The following is a 23052-nucleotide window of genomic DNA, read 5'->3' as shown; positions in this document are numbered from 1 at the left end:
TTTTATATAATAAAATGTTCTTACTGTGAAATTAAAATCTTCAGAGTAAGGAATTTCTTTCCTTCATATTAGGTCACTAATTTTTTTTTTTCAAGACAAGGTTTCTCTTTGAAGCCCTGGCTATCCTGGGACTCACTCTGTAGACCAGGCTGGCCTCGAACTCAGAAATCCACCTGCCTCTGCCTCCCAAGTACTGGGATTAAAGGCATGCACTACCACCACCTGGCCACTAATAATTTATAAATGGTACCAAATTATTCAGCAACTGGAGTCTTCATCCTCCACATCTGTTTCACGATAGGGCAAGGTTTCCTAGTATCAGGTCTGTCTTTGAAACAAACATTTGTATACTTAGGCATTTCATTGCTCATATCTATGTAAAGATAACAATTTTATAATAGTAACTTCCCATGAAGAAGTGTCAGGCATTTGCTTTACAGAGCACCAGAGGACTCATTCTAGAACTGCTCATGGTTCCTCCTCCCACAATCCTCCTTAACTATCTCCAGTGGAGGACCTTCTCCCACAGGTCCTTCAGAAGACTCACTCTGGTAACCCTTGTGGTTTTGTTGGTTTGTTTGATACAACCACTCTTCCTGTTTCATTCCAGTTATGGGTCTGATGTGTGTATCCTCCGCTGTTCTGCTCAGCACTGAACTGTCTACTCTATCCCTTCCAAAAGAACAAAGCCATCTACTGGCTCCTCAGGCACCCACAGGATTCCCAGGTTCTTCCTCTTAGCTTCCCAGCCTTTTGCACCAAATTATACTCATCCTTTTCTTCTTCATGATGCCTTCTTCATGAGGACCTCTTAAACTGTGGTCCTCAGCGCTGCTGCCTTTCCCAGCATACCCCTCTGGTCTCTGTCTGATTTACCAAAAGAATGTTGCCTAGCTAGCTCATAGATCCAGCTGAGTTACTAAGCTGGAGCTGTTTGTAATCAAGTATGTGCCAGACAGATGACAGACAGACAGAACCAGGATCTCCCAGAGTTAACCATCTCTTTCTCTTTTGAATGCCATGCTTCTGATTGGACCCCAAAGTAATGTTCGGTGTATAACTTGACACATACTATCTCTTGAAATAGAAGTAAAAACCCCTCTCAAATCTATCTAGTAAACCAGTCTGGGTTGTGATGCTCTTATTTCCACATGCTTCCAACTCTTCTTTTTTCCTAGTTTCCTCAGTCTATGTAAGTCTTAGCATTCTCCTGAGTGAATGGAATGATGCATAGGGAAAGGTGTAAGTTTCATTAACCATATGAAGATATTGGTCATCACTTTAAAAGTTACAACAAAGTACTAGTAGCGTCTGCAGCGACGATGTTTAAAGTGCTAGGTTTCATATTCACTGCTTGGCAATTTCAAGGGAGGAAATCTATTAGAACAGCATTTATATAGTAAAATTTATTTAATGGTTATTTTTGATACAACTTTTAAAATATTGTAATTATTAACTAAAACAGCAGAATAGTATTTCTCTGAATAAAATTCAGAGGATTTGCCTTATGCCATCATTATTTCACATTATTCTTTGATATATATTAAGTGATTATAAAAGTAATAAAAAGCACTCCAAATATGGGTTCCCTTCTTTTATCTTGGGATGAGAGTAGAAAAATTATAGCTATAATGTCTATCCTTAGGGTAGTTTATTTGGAAAGAAGTATATTTTCATATTTATATACTTAAAATGAACTCTTCTTGTTATTTTATCACGTGTTAATTATAGAAAGTACATTTTCTTAACTTGACACTTTTTAATATTCATATAATAATGAAGTTTGATTATATTCTTGTATTCACTCCCTCTTGTATCCCTTTTTAACATGTCCCTCACTTAGAAAAACCACATTCTAAAATTTGTCAGCCTTAGGTTTACTGATTGATACTGTAGTTTGTTTTTTTTTTTTTCCTAAGAAGTTAAAAAAAAAAAGTTAAAATGAGTGTGCTTAGATTCCCTAATCTTCAACTTAAAGTTTAAAGTTTAACTGAATATTCGTGGGACTAAAATAGTCTGTACATTAGATAGCTTGAGCTTCAATCTTAAAGGCAGCTCCATTATTGATCATCAAATGAGTGCTGGGAGTGGAAGGATGGTGCAGTGGTTAGGAACACTTGCTGCTTTTGCAGAGGACACTGGTCTGGTAACCAGCAACCACAGTGAGTGGCTCACAAGCAGCTATACTTCTAGTTCCAGAGCACATACACACCCTAAGGTACTCACATATACATACAAAATAGAAATAAATCAGAGAGGGGTGTGTATAGTGGAGACTTGAAGATAGAGGTATGGTTTTTGTTGATCTCTTTGCTTCTATGACCGTAGAGGACCAGGAAGTGCCTTTAGGCTGAAAATATTCTTTTACCTCTGATGGGTGGTAAAGTCAGGAGAAAAAACAAAATCTCTAAATTTTAAGACTCTAAAGGACCATGTACAAGAGAGGTGAGGCTCTCCTCCTAAGTTCTAGCTATGAGGCTGAGATATCTCCCCTTCTCACCACCAACGGGGCTTCTTCCTCCTTGAGTTTGTGAGTTTGTGCTTATAACCTCATCTTTTCTAGTTCTGTAGTGTAATTAAAATAACCCTCTGAAATTAGAAGCTTCGATTATCTGATCAAGTTCTGATTCTTTCTAAATCACAGAGAAATTATTAAGGAAGTTAAGGAGTTCTGCAACTGCTTGCAGCAATCGTACTGTAGCAGAATGATTCTCTACCAAATGACTAGCTTGTGTTTTACATTGTCAAATTGATAAGCTCCGTTGGATACTCTGTCAGTCTATGCTCAGGAAACAGTCATTTAGTCCCTCTGGGATTAATTTTGTCATCTATACTGTAAAATGGAAGCCTAACTTCTCCAGGAAAGCAAATACATATCCATCCTGGCTTGAGTAGGAAGCTAGGGGCATATCTCAGTCAGAACCAGTGCTTTCATCTGTCTTTTAATAAAGATATTTGCATGTCTAACGTGACATCTAAAACCCCTTTCATCTTTTTGGCATTCTGAGTCCCGTGTTCTATTGATCACCCAGTAACAATAGTTGCACCCCTTTCTTATCGACATTTAAGACACATAGACACACAAACATACAAAGGGGGAAACATATTTGATTAGATAATAACCAACAAATTCCAATTTAGAAAAATTCAGAAGTCACTTAAGTTAGGAGGGAAAGTTTTCATGATGAAATTCTTCTGCCTTTTTGTAGAAAAAGATCCGAGCTTTGATTTCTGCCTTGCATGAACAGAAGTGCCTATATTCTTAGCAAGGAGGTCATCTTAATGCTGTTCTTAGGACAAATCCTGCAGCGAAGGCATGAGCTATCTGTGACTTCTAGAAAAAACAATAGCTGCCTACCTCCAAGTGAATGGCCGGCCCGCCTTTGATACCCTGAGGTGGAGGGCTGACTGTGGAGAAACACTTTCATTTGAAAACCAACATTTATAAGGCTGGACTGATCAAATCTTGTATAAATCTGAATGAGAGGAGAAAAAAAAATGAAAACATGTTGTATACCTGGCTGGGATTTTAAGATTTCTTAAAATATTTTTTCTATAGTAATTATCTGGTTTAATAATTAAATTTCAATTTGAATATTGTAATAACTTGTTAAATGAATTAGGAAGGAATTCATAAATTTATTAAGCTCTGGAAATCCCGAGATGAGTTATCTTGATTCAGAGAGCCGAAGGGATTCATTTCTCAGTGTGTTCCAATACACTGGGTATCGGCTGCTTGCTCTGCTGTTCACGCAGGGACTCCAAGTCTCAGAGAGATGGTTAAGCCTGTTAAAGTTGTAATATGAAGGGAAAAAAAAAAGGAAATCTCATTCTCCCATTACCACTTAAAATGTTTGATTTTCAGGATATTTATACCTAGTTCTTTAGGTCAAATTTTGCTTTTTAAAGTTGTATTAAGACAGGTGGCTGATCAGCACTCTCTTTATAGCTTGAGCATCTTTGAAAAATTATCTTCATAATCTTTATTTAATTTCTTCCAGGTAGTACTTTCCATTAAGATAATGCTGTTCACAGTTGTAAATATCTACCTAGCCAGCTAGCTATATCATATTCTTGTTTAAATAATATGTCTCCAAAGCACCTTGTGATAACTCCCCAATGGATAACTTCACATCTTAAAACTGGACATTGATAAAACTGAGATGCTTTTAAAAATAAACTTTCAGTTTGTCATAGGAAGGTATTCATTATAGTATCTTGGTATTTTTTAAGTTGGTTAGGTTACTTCTGCTAAGAGTAATTAATACTTAATCCATAAATCTGTGTTTAAATTATGCAGTCTGTTTCCCACATAGCAAACACGAAATTATTTCACATAACACCGTATGTTCATTTTGATTTAAAAACTCATGTATAAACAGCATCTGGATTGAATTAAGATTTTCAGTTGTACACTTATTTATTTCTGACTCTATTACATTGCAAACAGTTTATACTGCTTTTGCCTCAAGTAATGACCCTATCCTGGGGATATTAAGAGTCTATTCACGGGTGTACGGCTTCAACTGGAAACCAGGAAATGCACCACAAAGGGGTCCTTGGGCGGCTAATGCTTCAAATGCTGTCTTCTGCTTTTTTCACATCTGGCAGAGCACAGTACACACAGAAACATCACGTATCTCCTCTTAATTTATCATGCAGTTCTACCTTATTTGCTAGTCTGGCTTTTAAACCTGCAGCGGGTTAATAATTGCAAACATAAAAGGCAAGAGAAGCTGCTATAGAAAACATACTGATGGCAATGAGAAATGACAGCTGACAACTTGTCTACGGGGAGCTGGGGGGAGAGAAAACAAAAATCTATAAAACACACAACCTTAAAATGCATTAGCCTACTGGGACCCACTCGTGTGATTTGTAAATAACAGGCAACCAAACAGTCCATACGCCCCCCTGTATAATAGAGCCGCGTGTGGTAACTGATGTGCGAAATGATGATCTTACAGCAGCATCATGAAAGAGGACCAACTGCTGGTACCTTAGGAACATTAGGCTTCTACATGCTCCATTCTCTGGGTTTATGGTAAACTGAGGTTTTACCCAATCCTCCTAAACCTTAGAAAGGAGAAAATGACCATATAAGTGGATCTTTTAAAGTCATCAATTTGTTGATGAAGAACCTATAAAAGACACATGCACATAATTGCTACCTTGCAAAGGCTAGTTGGACATGCTTATTGACAATAATTCATGACATTCTTTTCAAAGATTGCAAAAGGAGACAGGTTTAAGATTAAATGTAGCTGGAACTTTCCGGCCTGACAAAAGTGTCTGTTTTATCTTTATGGCTGTGTCCTTGTTCTTAATGACGCAGAAAAAGGTCAGGTAAGTGTTCTCTGGCCCCTTTGTAAAGATGGGGTGGCATGTGTGTCTGTTTGCATTTCAGTGACAATCTACGCAGCAATTGTGGAAGCTCTGTTAGAGGTTCTTCAGCAACGCAGTGCTTTTCAAACTTCAGTGTTTGTGAAATATATCAATGTTTGCTTCTGTTTTCAATGTAAATGTGAGTAAAGTGCACACCGATGCAGAAGCTTATCTGTTCCTTCACGCAGAGAAAAAACATTTCAAACAGATTCTTAGCAAAGGAAGACAGGCACAATTTAGCGAGTGTGAGGTCCCACTTTATTGCTATTGCTGTCAAGATCTATTATTTGATTCTTGGCTCGCTACTGTCACATAATATAGAGTTGTTGAAATTCCCTGACCTTCCTCTACAACCTGTGACTAAAACATGCAATGAATACTACTGTGAATAAGATCTTGGCTGTACGGCAAAGAGAGACAGACATAGGGGCTTAGGGAGGGGAAAAATATTAAAATCATTATTTTTCAATCCTATTTTCCTTTTGGCTCTTCTTGATTCAGACACAAGATTTTTATGTTTGTTTGTTTTTTTTTTTTTCAAATAAATTCTATTTCTTATGGCAGTACAATTTCAGAAGTTTTAATCTGCACTACCATAACCGTCTTTCGTATTTGAAGGTGATGGTTTTGATGCACCATGGTTTGAACTCTTGCTTTAATTGTTTTGCGCAATAACGTTGCTAGATTCGAAGGGATTTAGCCCCACACTGGCTCTAAATTTCTTTTGCATCCAGTGGCACGTTTGCGGGGGTAATGGATTTGCAGCTGTAAAAGATCATAAAGCCATGCAAGACAGGGAGAGGCCCGACCCTGTGCCCTCAGCTTGATTATCCCAGTGCTGTACACATGTTCATTGTGAAGATGCTCAGGTCTTAGTGCTGTGGCTTTTTAGGGTGTTTACATGTCATTTTCTAGGCTCCTTATTAAGAAAAATCATATGTATTGAGTTTACAGTTTGTGGGTCGCACCTAGGCACCTGTGAATGCAGCGTGTGTTAGCTTCAGATAGCAATCTCTGGGGGTAGTTTGTGCAGGCCTTATGAGTATTATTGTCATAGCTCATGTTTAGAAGAACAACAACCCAGGGCTTCAAATTCTCTATGCCATTTTGTTTCTGAAAAGAAGCATAGGTACAAACACTGCCCAAATAGCCCCTCTTGAGGAGCTATTTGTTTTGCAAATAACAAAGGGACAGGAAAAGGGCTCTCCTCTAAAAATGTTGTGTGGGTGCCCATAATTTAAAGCCACCATACTGAAAGGAAGTATGATTTTCACAAACAAAACATAGTGGCTTAGTCATTTTCCATTTCTGGATGATGAGTGTGTCATACATCTGTATCATGTTTTTCTCGAGTGAATGGCATATATACTTAAAGTGAAGCAGGCTTTACTGTGGAGTTGCCAAGGTAACTGACCAGCAAGGATGCAGTTCGGCAGATTGCAGAACGGCAATTGAGTACACATGAATAAAAACAATGTGCATGTCATCTTAAAGCCCGAGAGGGCGATGGTGGATTATGGATTAACTCTGTACATGGAAGAAATGGTTTTTGTTTGTTTATTTTGTTCTGTGAGAATCTGAGGTGTTCTATACTAGTCACGGTGGGGTGATATGGAATGATAGGTACCCTTTAATGGGTTCATGTTAGGCTTTATGAGGGCTATATAGAAAATAGAATTATTTCACAGTATTATTTAGCGTAAGAAACATTTCTTTTTCCTTCGCAAGCTGACATATATCACTTTGCCATAGCAAACACTAAAAGAGGCTATTACTTTATGATGGAAATAGAGGATAGTAATCTACAGAATACTATACCTTAAATTAAGTGTCATATATATTTAGCTCCCTCGCATGAGACCTCTGTCTGTCTCTGTACCGTCTTTGTGCTAGAATATATTCATTCATTCCACAGGCATCAATAAACCTGTTTAAATATGCTCAACAATCTTCAAGGTATTAAAAAAATGACAAGGAAAATAAAGCTCAGTATTGCACCACACAGTGGTTTTTTTGTGTGTGTGTGTGTGTGGGTTTTTTTTTTTTTTGTCTCTAGGAAGATTAATAAATCAGATAAGTCCAGAAGAGATTCACTTACATTATTCTAAGTATTCCTGTACTGTGGATATGAAACTGCAATTTGAAATTTTAACATTTTTTAATATAGAGAAAAATAACTTCTCAGCAGGAGTTTGAAACTCTGCACAATTTGATTCTTTCCTTCTCAGCTGTTTTCCTCTGACATGAGCCCGAGGATAGTGCACCACTGGCTTACTTTAGTCCTTTAAAGGGTCCCACATTACCCCAGTATAGCACCATGCATGTTTTCATTGCTGAATGCTCGAATGCCCAAGTGCCTGTCTCTGAGTTGTAAGCACCTACTATTAAGAAAAACACTAAATCTACTAATTTTTTCCAAATCTTTCCAAAGTCAGCCCATCCTTCAAATTATTGCCAGAATGATCAAAACTCTGGGGTAATACATATTTCAGAAGATGTTGGTCTCTCAAACTGGGTGGTACTCTTGTAGGAAACAAGGGATCTGGTCCCTTTAAAGGGTCTTTACATTTCTGAAACTATCGGATATTTTAGACATATTGTGATATTGAACTGGGAAAAAAAAATCAGATTACCATCCTTTTCATCCTGACAGTTTTTCTCCAATTCAGTGATCATTAGTTGGAATGTGATTATCACTCCCCAACATGAGGGAATAGCCGTGGAGTAGAAGCTGGCAACAAGAAACACCAAGGGAAGACTTTACGTATTTCAGTGCCAAACACATCAGTCTCTCTCTGCAAACCTTGTTAAACTATCTTGCAGCTTCTATTGATTGATTGATTGACTGATTTGGTTACATGGCATTTTTGCTGTGGTTACTTTGTTTGTTTTGAGATGGGATCTTGTTCTATAATCCAGGCTTGTCTTAAACTCAAAGCTATCTTCGTACCAGTCTCCTGAGTGAGAATATTACAGGCATGAGCCACCACATCTGGCTGGCTATACCACAGACTTTGAAATTGTGTTTTTAGCCATCAAGTTATACATAAAACTGCAAGCCAAATATTTTAGTTCCTTTTCTTTGGTGGGGTGGGGGACTCAGCTATCCACAGAACATAGGGACAAGTTTTTTCACAGGGAGAAACATTTTGGTGGGAGTTTTTTTGTTTGTTTGGATTTTTTTAAAATACTAAAACTTTACTGTAAGTGATTTGGCTACCTGGGGCTTTTAGGAAGTTTTTGAGCTTGGTGTGAGTAGTCTTGGGGTTCCTGAGGTTAATTACCACATTTACAAATCCATCAGTGACTAAAGGAAAGAAGTGGGCTGGTATGGTTTATCAGTCTAAAAATTACATCTACTGGCCAATCGTGAAGCTAGAATCCCAGAAGACACTGCAGAGGTGGCAAAGGGTTATGACAGTAATGTGTTGGTGGAAATGACGATATCAGAGGAAAAACAAGAGGTAGAAACTAATCAAACCAATTTGGCCATTTCCGTGCACTCAGACGTCTTATGTCCGAAGTCATGGGGAATCATGAAATTGGTCCCATTTCGCCTAAAGAAATGATTCGTGCAGAACTGTGTTGTGTAGTTGTTGCTGCTCTTTTAGGGAGTAGCAGAGTGGGATAGATTACACCATTTTAATTATTGGATGCCAAAACTGGGAGACACGAAATAAAGTTATAGTTTCGAGGGAAGGTTTTGCTAGTGCATGGAAAAAGTAACACATCATCCTAAGTATGAATTAGTTACTGCATATTTCCGGAAGAGAGTTATATATGCTGACTCGCCTCTGTTTGGAAAGCTGTAGCCCTTGTTATTTTAAAAACACTCTATGTATTTACTTTTTAAAAAGGGAAAAGGGAAAGCTGTAGTAATTATGAAATTTGTCAGTTCTTATTCAATGTATATTGTTGGTGATATTTTTGAACAAAAATAAATCATCAAAGTGATACTTATGTCTTTATGCTTAATGGCAATTAAAACTACTAAACGTAATGTATGTCATTTTATTTGTGTAGTATCTTAACGGTTTCTAAACAACAAGTCGGTGAGTTTTCTCATGCTTTGTCCTAAAACTGTGTCCCTTTCCAGCAAATATGCACTAACGGTTCTCTGGTGTGTTATTTCGGTTTTCTTGGCAATTTCTGCACGGTGAGATTCGTCTCCGTAGTCTGCGCTCAGTTACCAAGGACAGTTCTCATTATCATTTGTCTCCTCTCTTCCCACTTTGCTTCCAGTGTACACTCTTCTCTCAAAGGTGCACTCTGACCGGAACGTGTACCCATCTGCAGGTGTCCTCTTTGTTCATGTGTTGGAGAGAGAGTATTTTAAGGGTGAATTTCCACCTTATCCAAAGCCTGGTAGGTTCCCTGCTGGAAGGGAGAAGGGTTCAATATCTCTTTTTGTGCGATGAGCAGACCTGGATGTTAGGAAATCACATATGATTAGCACTATTTAAAATGATCTGGACACATGAAAAATTTGTTGTTGTGGGATCTTTCTCATTTTAAGATTAGAAATTTACTTATAAAAGATTTTTTTTTTTTTGCATTGTATAGTGCATATTCTTGGAGTTTTAGTGTTGACTGTTAACAATGCTGACTGGCAAATGACCTAGCTCTAGTCACACAAAAATAATTATAGCTTTACCCAATTATGATTTTCTTTACTATTTCTTACATAGCACACTGATTTATTTTATTTTAGAAAAGTATACATTGTTGGGTAAGAAAATGAAGTAAGGGATTAAATAACAATATTTTAAAAAGCTTTTATTTTATGAGACAATTTGGTAAAACTTCATAATGTAATGATTAATTTTCATTCAACATAATAACAATTATTAAAACATTTAATTCACTATTGATTTAAATGTGTAATTTTGAATTATCACAAGCACCGTCACATTAATGGAGATATAGAAAGAATAGTAAGGGAAAACATTAAGTTATAATTCTGAGGTAACAAAAATTACTTCTGAAAATTAAATCTTAGAAGAATAGATCTTTAATATTAGAACTCATATAAATGGTTTTTGTGGATTACATGAGGAATAGCAGCTTTTCTGACAACATTAATAAAATGAATTACTGTTTTTAATAGTAAAAAGGGTCTTTACATCAATTCCTTTAAAAGTGTTTTTTAAAGAGATTTGCAATTTTTATAAAACTATATGGCTAATCTCTTTTGGACAGCAGTTGTTATGTGTAATAAAGGCATGTGCCTATGACATTATAAAAACCTTTATAATTATTTGACCACTCCTTAAAACTCGAGTGATTTTCTTTGGAGATCTGTGAAGGGAATGTCTCTCATTAACAGGTGAATGAGTTTTGGGAGATATTTGTGAATGATAGTTGTTGTCTCACTGGTGAAACGGTCCTGATGTGTTCTTCTCAAAATATTTCCAAGAAATTCATTTGAATCTACAATATTTATTAGATCTCTAGACAATTTCAGCAACCAAAAGGATTTTTTTTTCATTATGTGGATCCCTAAGTCAAATTTTCAGATGATTTTGTTTTCATTTGTGAATTTAGTCTGCTAGAAATATGAAAAAACAAAACAAAACAAAAAGCACCCTATTTTCCCAATAGACTGCTTTGATTGAAACCACCAAAGAAACATGTGTGGAAATAACTGTTTTATGTCTTAATTCTGTGTTCCTTATCTAGGGGAGGTTAGTAATGATCCCATAACATTTAACACAAATTTAATGGGCTACCCAGATAGACCTGGATGGCTTCGATATATCCAAAGGACACCGTACAGCGACGGAGTCCTGTATGGGTCTCCAACAGCTGAAAATGTGGGGAAACCAACTATCATTGAGGTAAGTTATTTTGAACAAGTGATACTATGATTTTGTAGCATTTGTTTAAGGTTTTTTTTTTAACATAGACATGAACTTACTAATGTTTAGACATATGATATTCCTTTCTGTAAACTTTGCTCCTTCAATTTTTACATTAATAATGGAAAACTAAATTAGTGAAAATTAAATGACACCTAAAGGAAGTAGGCTTATAAATTCTATTTAATAAAATAAGTAAAAGCGTAAAACATTTATTTGTTCTACATATTAAAAACTTATTTCCATTCTTTCTGTCTGTGTGTGCATGGGTATGTATGCACATGTGCATGGTACATTTTTGGAGCTCAGAGGACAACTTTCAGGAGGCTCTCCATCCATTGTATATGTCCTGAGGATCCTGTCTTCAGACTTGGCAGTAAATGCATTTACTCACTGAGCCAAATTGCCAAATCAACTCTACATGTTTTTATTCAAAGTTCATGTTTATTGAAATAAAGTCGTTCACTTTCTAGTGAATATTCTTTTTTTTTTTTTTTTTTTTTTTTTTGGTTTTTCGAGACAGGGTTTCTCTGTAGCCCTGGCTGTCCTGGAACTCTCTCTGTAGACCAGGCTGGCCTCGAACTCAGAAATCCGCCTACCCTCTGCCTCCCAAGTGCTGGGATTAAAGGCGTGCGCCACCACGGCCCGGCTCTAGTGAATATTCTTAATTACTGAACATTGTGGAAGGAGATTAGGGTAAGAAAGATGAAAGACAAGTGTACTCAGCCATGTTTTATGGTCTTGGCGCTGAAGATCTGAGAAAGGCATGCTTTCCCAATGTTGTAGTAACTGGTATAATCAGAAGCTGCTCAGCGGACCAGTTCGCAAAATCAGGGAAGCCTACGGGGGGGGGGGGGGGGGGGGGGGGGGGGAGGAAGCAGCCCTTCCAGATTTTGGAAATATGGTTTGAGGCTCTAGCTTAGTGCTAGAGAAGGTGACAAGCACATGCAAATTCATCCTCAGCACAGAAAAACAAAACAAAACAATCAAAAAACAAAACAAAACAAAAAACAAACAAATAAACAACAACAACAAAAAAACTCTGCCAGGTGGCACACACCTTTAATCCCAGCACTTGAGAGGCAGAGGCAGGCAGATTTCTGAGTTCAAGGTCAGCCTGGTCTACAGAGTGAGTTCCAGGACAGCCAGGGCTAAACACACACAGACATACATTTAGACACACCACACACACACCACACACAGGCATTTTTATACAGACACACACCACATATACACATGAACATACATATACATTTAGACACACCACACACACTCACATAGACACACACAGACACATACGCAGATATACATGCATACACAGATACATACACAGACAAACATATACCACATACACAAAGACACACCCCATATACACACACACACATATATACACACACCGACACAATGTACACACAACATATACTCGAACACACACATATAAACACACACACATATCACACAGATACACATAGATACACACTCCCACACACACACACACACCCTCTATATATACAGATACCACACACATATAACACATATACAAACACACTCATACAGACAGACACACACACACCACACACATACAGATACACATCAAAAACACACACCAAATACACACCCACACCCCCACACACACACACCACATCCAAACAAATCAGGAAACTGGGAAAAAGATATACCCTCAGAGAGCTACACATGTGGTTAGAAGTTAGGGTGTATTCCAGCTGACAAATGATAAGCGTTATCAGAGCTGCTAGGTAAAATCCCCAAGAGCTGTGGATGATCGAGTTAACTTGTATTCTAAAGCCATTGTGATGTTCTAAAATACCAGTGTTTTCTAGTGTCTAACAGCAAAGCTAGAAGACATTAGAAGCTCAAAACCATGACGGTAGAGATAAGTGGTAATTTACATTAAATTAATGCTTTTTTTTTAAAAAAAGTTATACTTAAAAGATAAAAGTGTCTCACTGTTGATCTGGGTTCTAGAAACTGAACTCAAGTCCTCTGCAAGAGCAGGAAGGTCTCTGAATTGCTGAGTCACCCTCCAGTCCCTCTGGTGAGCTCTCTTAAAACAAGGAATTGAAGCGATCTTCCTTGGCCCAATAGGCTTTCCCTCAAAGAGTAGCAAACATCATTTTCAGTGGGGAACATTAGAGAAATGTCACTTAAATTCAGGAATAAAACAAGAATGGCATCCTCTATATTTTATTATATTGAAAGTCATAGCTGGTGAAGGGAAATATGTGGAACCAAATCCCTGATGATCTGAAATAATGAAATTGAGCAGTCAGTAGTAGAAAGCCCATGGACTATTAAAATATTATGAAAGGCTAGGAATCAGCTGTAGGATAAATATAAATGTGGTTACATTTCTGTACATGGATAAAAAGTATTGAGAAAAAGTATTGAGATGTTTCAGAGGAGCATGTATTTTCAAAAGAGACAAAAATTATAAGGTACCAGGAATAAATATAACACCAAGTATGTAAATTTCCATAGATATATGGTGATTTCAATAATAAGAAGATAGTATCATAACCGCCTAATTTCCCCCTAATCTATGGATTCTGTGCAGTGCCAATCTATTTTCCAATGAACTTTTTAAAGTAGAACGTGACTGTTTCTAACATGTATGGGGAGGGCTATATGCTAGACATAGTGAAGCCTTACTGAAGCAGAACAAAGGCGACATCTTTTCTCACGTGGGCATCCAGATGTCCATAAACCCATGACCACTATCGTGGCGCTTGAGAGATACAGGAATGGACCAATGGACTGAAGGTATGATAGCAAGGCCAGAAGCAGAGGCCACACAAGGAGCAGTGATAGATAATTGAAGAGTCAGTGCCAGGGGTCACTGGGAAAGGAATGTCTATTTCTTAACTAATGCTCAGAAAAATTGTTAGCTATTTGAACGTGATCCTTCATACTAACCATAGGTCCTTCATACCAGACTCCAAGCACAAATCTAAGTAGGTTAGGGATGAAATGTGAAAAACAAAATGTTGAATAATTATATAAAAATACAGAAGGCTCTCTTGTTGACTTGGGGGCTAGAATAGATTTCTTAAGTAGCACCTGAATATTTTTATTTGAGAGAAAAATATGTAATTTTCACTATATTTGTTAACTGCTCATCAAAAGAGATTCTCTAAGAAGAGACAGGCTGTGAAACTGGAGAAAATATTCTTGTTGTGTGTGCCTGACAATAGGGTATCTGAAATACAAAAGAAACCCTCAGTTGAATAAGAAAATGATGTTTTACTGAAAAAGACACACAAAGACCCAAGAATCTAAGTAAGATGTCTGTTCTTACCAGGGATGAGGAACATTCATAATCAGATCATAATGAGAATTTTACCATCAGTGAAATACATTGTAGGTGAATGTGGGGGTTAACATCACCACTGTGGGGATCAATATCAAATATGAGTCCTGAGTGAGTGCTGATGAGTCCTATCACTAAGCAGCCCCACTTTTAGGGAGACACTCAAACTAGTAGATTCAAAAACTCACCTGAAGCCGGGCGGTGGTGGCGCACACCTTTAGTCCCAGCACTTGGGAGGCCGAGGCAGGTGGATTTCTGAGTTCAAGGCCAGCCTGGTCTACAGAGTGAATTTCAGGACAGCCTGGGCTATACAGAGAAACCCTGTCTCGAAAAACCAAAACCAAAAAACCAAAAAACAAAAAAAAACCTCACCTGAAGGCATGGATGGACACACTCTCTATATACTGCTCATAAAGCAGACACTGGAAGTCCACAAAACAACATACTCAAAACGCTGTCAGCCAGAACCAAGGTGAATATATTTTGTGCTGTGTTTATGTGGTTAATACTGAGAGCAAATATAAACTGAAGCTTCTCCAGCAACATGGGTAACTGCTTTCGACAAAATGGTGGGTTGGGAGAGGGGGATGAGCCAGGAGACTCTATGTGGATGGCATGTAGGTTACAAGCTTTAGAGTGTTCTAGAGCAACCAAACTAAGCAGTGTATTTTAAGTCTTCATGTATATGTAATAAAAGTACTTTAAGTCAATGAGCTTTTAAACACCAAGTTCATAATTTCAATGACTGGAAACAACTTGAAGACTGGCAGGCAGGCAAGTATGTCCAGGTGAATTCAACAAAGATCAAGATGTTCTTGTAAGTCACCGCAGACAGGAAGTGTTAGCATCTGTATCGAATAGCATGCTAAAAAAAAGTACCAACAGAAATTTAACACAACCTTTTATAGACTACACAGTCTTATATATATCTACACAGTGTAATAAGCAGTGTTTTAATTTATTCTTCTATTAATTTGGTCAAGTTTTATATGTCTCAAGCTATATTTAATTATAGAAATTTATGAATTAATCCACTTAGTAACTATGTAGCTGAAATATGTACATTTTAAACATCTAAAACTGATTAGGCATTATTTTAGAAACAAAAGGGTCAAAGAGAAACCCTTCTCTCTCATGCTCTGAAGCCGGTCACATCTTTGCTGTTGGTAAAATTTGACTGAGGTCATTACAGTACTTAAGTATCTTATTAGAAGTAAAAAAAAGCATGCTACATTCTGATATAGCTGTAAAAATTAAGCATTAGATATACATTCAGATAATAAAATTCTTCCTTTTAATATGAAATATCCTTTACTCCCCCAGTATGCTGTGATTAAAAAAAAAAATCAAAACCCGAAACAAAACAGACAGACAGACAGACGGACACATACAAAAGCCAACTTACTAGAGTTTACAAAACTTACAGTAATGAAGTTTGTGACAACTAGGAAAGATTAGCCAAAAATATTGTTATTGATTTAAAATGCCTATTATCTTTTCTGAGTCAAAACCTCACTGTAACAACACATTGGAGTAAACTAGTCATCTTTTCTTCCACTGAAAATATGATTATGATTATTTGGGGGAGTAAGGCACATTAATTAATTAGCATGAAATAATTTTGTATGTTAATAGGAGCAGGCTAAACTTTAATCATAAAAAATTCCCAAGAACAACTTTTTTTTTTTATTTGCTTTCTTAGAAAAATAACTCCTACTTATGCTTGGTAGCTAATCTTAAGGTTACTGTTTATTATGAGCCTCAGTGATCATGTGTCTACAGGGAAGGAGGTGGCAAATCTCATGGAATTTTGACAAGTTGGAGAGAGAGAAACTTCCTTAAGTGTGGGTTGGTGTGCTGTTCAGAATAAATATTGCCAAAGGTTTGAAATCATTCATCCCCCTCATTCTGATTCTCACTGTTATAACTCTTAGTATCTCTGATGATTGCAAACTGCTGCTCTAGATGGTCTTATTGCTATATCAACATCTTCGGTGCTTGTTCAGTGCACAGGGGGCTCGTAGTAGGTGGAGCCACTTTTCTTCTACTCTTCTGTTTGATGTCACCTACAGCTGAGGTCACGCCAGAAACCTAATGCTGGGACTCTTAAGCCTCTGACACAGCCGTTTGGTTTTGTTGAGGTACTATGGATGGGTCTGCACCATTTAATGCCTGTTCCAAAGTTAATCATGCCTTCCTTGAGTTCTGAGGCCATGGCTGTTGCTTGGTCTGTGTCTGGTACCTTCTTCTCAGTTGATTTGGATATAAGCCCCTGCTCCTGCAAATGTTTACTAACATTTGACTGTATGAAAATACTGACTGGTGGTTTTGAGCATGTGCCCTGAGTTTTATAGACTATGACCCTTGCTGCTTTACTCATCCTGAGGTGTTTTTATTTACATAATGAAGGGGCTACTTACGTCTTTTGACTGGTTGTTACGCAGTTTAGCACTAAATGCAACATAGGTCTTCTTGGTTTAAAGTATACATGTTGTGATGATTCTTAAATTAAATTTACCAGTACAACCATTGCATGTTTGGTTTCATTTGGGTTTTGTTTTGGTTTGTTTTTTTGTTTTTTTTTGTTTTTTAGTTTTGTTTTGTTTTTTCAATCTTAGAACATTACCAATAAGTTGCTTCATCCATTTTCTGGTGACATGTGAACATTGCCCCCTGTGCCTAACGGCTTTCTATGAAAGAGTTTTTCTTTATTTAACCTTTTGTTTTGGCATGTTGAATAGACCTTGGTTAATTAATTCTTTTCCTATAATATTGCTAAAAGTCTTGGATTCCTACAGCTCAGGAAAGGAAATTTTCTAGGTATATCAACAAATAAGGAAAACAGAAAGGACAAAAATTTATTTTTATTTTGTCTTTAGTGAGTTGCATTTTACTAAACATTTCATCTCCTCTTCTAATAGATAACTGCCTACAATAGACGTACCTTTGAGACTGCAAGGCATAATTTGATAATTAATATAATGTCAGCAGAAGGTAAGTATGGCAAATATGTCAGTGATCATTTCTTACTTGTAAGAAGTATTTCATTGTGCTTATAGTCATACAGTATAATCATGGATTGTAAAGTACCATAAACTTAATGTAGTTGATGGTGTAATAAAGTGTAGGAAAGCCATATAAGCCATTGGAGCTTTCTGTAAAAGTGGTGTGCTGTGTGGAAACCCAGGGTAGTTCTTCAGCAGTTGCCCTGCTGACCCCTTTAAGCCTTGCTGCATCAGTGGGAAAAGTAATAGTAAGAGAGCTTCCCCTGAGTCTGACCTAAAGCCTGAGAGTTAAGTCTAAGATCACAATGGTAGTTATTAGACAATTAGACAATTTCATATTTAACTTTAGAGTAGTTGTAAGTAGTGGTTTTGTTTCAGGTGAAGTTAAACTGAGATTCAGGGACTTGAGGTACACAATTTGCTAATTAGCTAAATTTACTTATTATGTCAGTAAATGTCAGAGTCCATCAACTACTTGGAGGAACATGCTCCCTCTAGATGATTTCTTGAGGATTTTGAAGGTTACACAGACACAGGAAATATTCTTTAAAATGATGCTCTCAATTATTTTGACCCCATTTTGGCATAGAATAGAAAATGTTAGTGAGGCTACCAACTTGGGGGTCAGGGGAGAGATTCATGGGAAGATAGCTGTGGGGGGCTAGAGGGGGCCAGGGGGACAATATTACCATCCCATATCCAAAACTTGAGGCTTTAAATTATCTTTTGTTTTGTTTTATTGATTTTTTTTAAGACAGGATTTCTTTGGCTGTTCTGGAACTTGCTCTTGTAGACCAGGCTGGCCTTGAGTTCATAGAGATCCACTTGTTAAGGCTTAAATGTTAAGAAAGAGAAAATATTTTAGCTACCATTAGGAAATCATGGGCTAATGATCTTCACTATACTTCTGCCAGTGAAGGCCTTGGCAGGAAGGGAATGATCACAGATCTATCTTTTCCCCTATAAAAGAGCAAATAAGAGTATATTCTCCATTGGGACTTGGCTGATTCTATTTATTGATAGAAAACAAACAGGCAAACAAAAGCATTTTGCCATTTTGCTAATATTTTGAAATTCATGATAACTCAGTAAATCTGGGTTAAAAGTTGCCCTTTGACTCTATAAAAGAAAGCACTATCTAGTAATTTGACAAGATGTACCTGCTTGCTTAAAGACTTGAACCACCTTCCACGGGTCTTTCCCTAGGTATTTTAACAGTATCAAACTGTAGGCAACTACGACAGGTTAAAATGTAAAGTGCTCTTTATATGAAAACAAGTGCAAAGGCTGGTTTTATGGGCCTACCCCACAGGCTTTTCTTAGGCATTATAGCTTAGGGAGACTAGTTCTGGACTTAATTAGGATTGAATAGTTCTATCTAGTTTAACATATTCCTGTAGCATTGAGAACTCTAAGTGAGCAGTCATTGGTCTCTTCCTTCATGTTTGTGGGTCCATGGTTGAAGTCACATATTTAAAATGTGGAGGTTTGGGCCCTTGAACCTTATAGTTACAGGTTCAAGAGACCAAGTCTTTGTCAGATATGACAGACTGGACGAGATCTCAGTCTACAGTTAGACCGTCTTCTCTCTCTTGCAGAGGCTGTAGAAAGTGAGTGTTTAGAACCTATTCTAGGTGTCATTGTCACATGGGTATCCATGTTCATGTCCTTCCTGATGTAAGAATGAGTACTACACAGCTGGAGGGTCACAATCACTAGGAATTGATTACCTGCACAAAGGAGTTCAAAGCTGTGCTAGTGAGGGAGCAAGAGAAGAGTTATTTGGACTTTAGGCAGATCTGCTCTCCACTTCTTTCTCTACCTAAGGTCAAGTGACCCCAAACAGTATGAAAACCACAAAACTAAAAAGGTCATGAATCTGTCCTTGTCAGTCTAAACAAGATTCATATGTGTTTGAAAACGAACATCTTTGAACATGGCCTTCACTCGTGCTCTTTGTTCTGGATAAGGTTTGGAAAAGGAACAACAAAGCTGTAAATCAGAGGACTCTTGCTTAGCCTAGCTCTTTGGCCAGGCCAGCTCTCTTCTACTCTGAGTGACCTAATGGGAAATTAGTCATCTAGCCTCACACAGCATGGTGCTCAAGGAGAGTACAGAAAGTGAATCCCTAAATTGGGTTTAGCACCTCAGAGGCCTGCCACCAATCCCTTGGCCTACTGTTCTCTTGGCCTCTTTGATTTCCAAATATAGCAAGCATGGGATTTCCCCAGAGTTAGAAAGCTCCTGTGACTCATTCTGGAGAGACCTGGCAATAGTTCTTGGCCCAGTAGATAGCAGGCAAGCCGCATAACCTAGAGCCCCAGAGGGATACGGTTGTAACCACAGGCCTTGTAGTAGATTGCAGAAAGGGATCACTAAGTGTGGCTGACTGGAGAACCACAGAGTGGTTATATTCAGGGGCATCATGAATAAAATGGGTTGGTTGTGAGGGAGGCTTTCTGTGTTCTTCTGAAAACTTTTTGTAAAAACATTTAGGGCAAAAAAAAAAAAAAAATTACATAACATGTCACATATCCCAAACTATATTTTCTATGATTTATAAATATTATTTCATTATTTCTCGTTCTTCATGACTCATTTCTGTGACTATTTCTAGGCATGGGAAAGGTGTCACATCATTAAGGTACTATAGTATGTAAAAAGGAAATGCATTAGTATAAACTGTAAATTTATCTCTAAGAACAAGAATGAAGAGACCATATTTTAGAAGCCTACATATGGGCTGTGCATTAAATAAATTTACAAAACCTTGAGCCAAATCAGTGCCTGTTGGAGAGGAGGAAAGGGGTTCTCTGAGTAGGGCCTTACAGAGCTGTGTCTTTAGCAGTGGTCACCACCTGCAACTGGGCTCTGGAGAAAACCCTACAGCCAGAGCTGGCTCCCTCACCAAATCTCTGGTATCTAGTGTCCATTAATATCGAAGATGCTTCCAAGAAGGGAGGTCATGAAGTTGTCAGGTGCTTATGTATTTTTATCTTCCATTTATGAAGCAAGAGTAGATTAATTTACAAATTCATGAGTTTTGTTGAAATAAATTAGAGAATGTCCATAGTATAATTAGTATTAGAGATGTGAAGTCTGTTCAGAACTCAGAAGTATTCATATAACCAACCTTTTCATGTTAAAATATGGGCTAATGTTTTAATATTTTATGTTTTACCATATGTTTGTAGTCTGATAAGCATGTTATAGACACGGTTTTCTAGAGAAAAATTAGATGAAATAAATTCAAATTACTGTGTGTTTCTGACTGTCTCTGAAGATAATTTTCTACTGAAAGTATAAGGGAAAATACAAGCCCCTGGTGACTTTCCTGCTGTTATAATCTACATGAATCTCTTCATTGGTTCTGTTTCATAGATAGTTACTAAATTAACTCATTATTGCAGAAATAGTACTGTATAAGAAAAAACATTCTTAATTTTAAAAATACAATCACAAGAAAAATTATTAGTGACCGAACATTAGCACCTGAGAAAACTGATTTTTATATTAGGTTTGTTTAAAATATACATTTAAAAAAAAATTTAAGGAAATTTTTAGTGAATTTTTTGGAAGAAAACTGACCAGAAATTGGCTCCTGGATCCCTTTGGCTACTCAAATCTGAAAACTCACAAATCCCCTCAATGAAATGTCATTGTTCTTACATATAACCTGCACACATCCTCCCGTCTGTGAGCCATCTCTACCTATATATGATACTTGTGCAATGTAGGTATAGGTGAAATGTTCTTTAAGGGATGATGATGTACCTATTGAGTACAGGGGAGGGTATCACACTATGGACCTCCAGCTGTCCTGGAACTCACTATGTAGACTAGGCTGGCTTCCAAGTTCTCACAGAGATCTTCCTGCCTCTGCCTCCTGAGTACTAGGATTAGAGGTGTAAACCACTGCACCGCCACTCAGACATAATTTTTTTAAGGATGATTTGGGGTTTGTTGAATCCATGCACCTGGACCCATGTGGCTGGAGATCTGCTTGTTCTGAATTGCTGTGTCCTGCCAGGACCACGAAAGCATTCAACAAATCTCAAAATGTTCTCTTTAAGACAGACTGCTTCATTACGGATATGTGTATGTTTTTTCATCAACACTAGAATTCCCGTTGCCATATCAAGCAGAATTCTTCATCAAAAATATGAATGTGGAAGAAATGTTGGCTAGCGAGGTTCTTGGAGACTTTCTTGGGGCTGTAAAAAATGTGTGGCAGCCGGAGCGCCTCAACGCTATAAACATCACGTCAGCCCTGGACAGGGGTGGCAGAGTGCCGCTTCCTATTAACGACATGAAGGAGGGGTAAGACAGCCTTTATCTCCTCCTTAAATGTGGGTTCTTAAGTATGGTGACTTTATCAAACTTATTATAGATGGAAGATAACCTATTGCATTTTCCTTTTTAATAAGAAATAGATATTATGGAGATATGGACTTATAAGCAATTTTCCATATTGACAAAGAGATAGTATCAACAGTTCCTTCAATCACAGGACCAGGATCCTGTGAATCTAATTGTAGATCAGAACCGACACCATAAATTATAGCACTAAGCCTTTTGTACCTTCGGAGACAAGCTGATTATTTAGGGCCATGCATTTCAAAGGAAATTGATGCCCAGTTATCAGCTGTAGGACTCAGTGCCTGCCAGAGCTTTATTCTAGGAAACTATTTCTTCGCCTTTCACATTCTTTCCACCATGTGTCCGTGGCTGATGGCCGAAGTGCATTTGAAACCCATGCCTGTGACATGGGAGCCAAAAGCTTGGCCTTGTCACTCACAAGCTGGGTGACATTGCACAAATGTGGAACCCCTCTATGCCTCAACTTCCTTCTCTGAACCACTGGAGCTGACATTCTCTCTCAGGCTTCCAAAAGAACTTAAACGAGACAGTGCATTTGAAATGGATGTGTCAACGTTCATGCCATGCCAGAGTGTGACCTGTGTAAGTAAAAACACTCCCATTGGGAGAATTGAAAGCACTTATGTCAGTATTACGCCAAACTTCCATCTCTACTTTCTTATCTGTAGGTTGATGGAGAATTGCTTCACACTCAATCCTGTGAAAGTGCAGTCTGTGGAATAAATCACCGTTTGCTCCACATACTCCCCTCCTAACTCTCCCTTCTCCCATAATCCTGGTAACACTTCTTTACAGGTGATATCTAGAATTAACCAGGATAACTGGATTCATAAGAATCAGATTTCAGGGCAGCTTAATGGAGAACTTGTTTGGAAATAACAGAAATGATCCCGAATACACATAAATGAAAGTCTGAGACGGTAGGCAGGAGAAAGGTGGAGGAAGGCAGTGGTCTGTGAAGTTCAACTTAACATTTCAGAATTAAGTTTTATCTTGAATGGTATAGCAATGGGTTTTGAGGTCAGCCAAGCACACGTAGAGCTTTGAGCAAAGTGGCGGGCTTATCTCTTGTCTAAGTGCTGGTTGGCTCTCTATA

General features: G+C 37.7%; 1 protein-coding gene across 4 annotated transcripts in view; it reads left to right on the top strand.

Annotated features, from left to right (window-relative positions):
• Sgce (sarcoglycan epsilon) overlaps positions 1-23052 on the top strand; it is a 72789-nt gene that overhangs the window by 17978 nt on the left and 31759 nt on the right. For all 4 annotated transcript variants that reach the window (XM_031381115.1, XM_031381116.1, XM_031381119.1 and 1 more), the window contains exons 2-5: positions 9628-9750; positions 11065-11222; positions 17493-17565; positions 21698-21896. In XM_031381115.1, the coding sequence (XP_031236975.1) occupies positions 9628-9750; positions 11065-11222; positions 17493-17565; positions 21698-21896 (553 nt within the window). The remainder of the gene's footprint in view (positions 1-9627; positions 9751-11064; positions 11223-17492; positions 17566-21697; positions 21897-23052) is intronic.

Source organism: Mastomys coucha, unplaced genomic scaffold, assembly GCF_008632895.1.
Source record: "Mastomys coucha isolate ucsf_1 unplaced genomic scaffold, UCSF_Mcou_1 pScaffold20, whole genome shotgun sequence".
NCBI lineage: Eukaryota > Metazoa > Chordata > Mammalia > Rodentia > Muridae > Mastomys > Mastomys coucha.
The sequence above is the reverse complement of the archived record's forward strand: the minus strand, read 5'-3'. Positions and strand labels throughout refer to the sequence as shown.